This window comes from Penaeus monodon, chromosome 20, assembly GCF_015228065.2.
Source record: "Penaeus monodon isolate SGIC_2016 chromosome 20, NSTDA_Pmon_1, whole genome shotgun sequence".
NCBI classification, from domain to species: Eukaryota; Metazoa; Arthropoda; class Malacostraca; order Decapoda; family Penaeidae; genus Penaeus; species Penaeus monodon.
Window position 1 is genome coordinate 13,808,185 of NC_051405.1, and position 817 is coordinate 13,809,001.

At 30.6% G+C, this 817-nt stretch overlaps 1 protein-coding gene across 2 annotated transcripts in view; it reads right to left on the bottom strand.

Annotated features, from left to right (window-relative positions):
* LOC119585641 (ubiquitin-conjugating enzyme E2 Z-like) overlaps positions 1–817 on the bottom strand; it is a 20,510-nt gene that overhangs the window by 10,683 nt on the left and 9,010 nt on the right. For both annotated transcript variants that reach the window (XM_037934316.1, XM_037934315.1), the window contains exon 5: positions 226–429. In XM_037934316.1, coding sequence (XP_037790244.1) covers positions 226–429 — 204 coding nt within the window. The remainder of the gene's footprint in view (positions 1–225; positions 430–817) is intronic.

The following is an 817-nucleotide window of genomic DNA, read 5'->3' on the forward strand; positions in this document are numbered from 1 at the left end:
CCAGTGCCATTATCATGATTAGTAATAAAAAAATAATAATATTGCTTTAAGTAAAACATTGTGCTGTCATGAAAGTCAATAAATAAATTATGATCTTCATCTTGTATCAACAAGGATTATTTCTGCTTCTCAACAAAATGTATTTTCCTCACGCTAGTTTTAAACTTTTTAAAAATCATGTTCTAAGATTATCTTTTTAACACAAATTGGAAATGTTTTACTTACCACCATGGTTTGTCCATCTAGATGCATATTTTTTTCACAAATTTCAACATAATGATCATAATACTCCAGAAATGAAGCTTCCATAACTCTCATGAGATCTGCTGGCACCATGTTCATACCCTCAAACTGTTGTATAACAGCAACTCTAATCGTTTCATGCATTATGATGGTGTTATAACGCTCACTGTCTCCCGCCTTGCGCTCCTGAAATGTGTAAAAATACATCACTTTTTAAATTTTTTTCTCATGTTATTTGATAGCACCAACAATGAAGATCTGTCAAAAAAATCAATATCTGCCAGACATCTTACTGGTTGGAAAGTAGCCTGTATTGGTTATGACAACAAAGTAAACTGTATCTTTGGTAAGTCTGATACTCATGAACAGCTACATTAGTGTACAATATCAAAGTATTAAAATCTACAGTGCTACCTTCTCAGAATTAAATCAGATTTCTATGTGTCATAGTAACAAAAGCCTTTATTTATATATTTTGGTTAATCTTCAGATACCATCTATGTCTAGAACTTAAAACTATATTACAAGAATATTTCCTATCTTTACAAAACTAAATTTAATGAATTGGATCTGG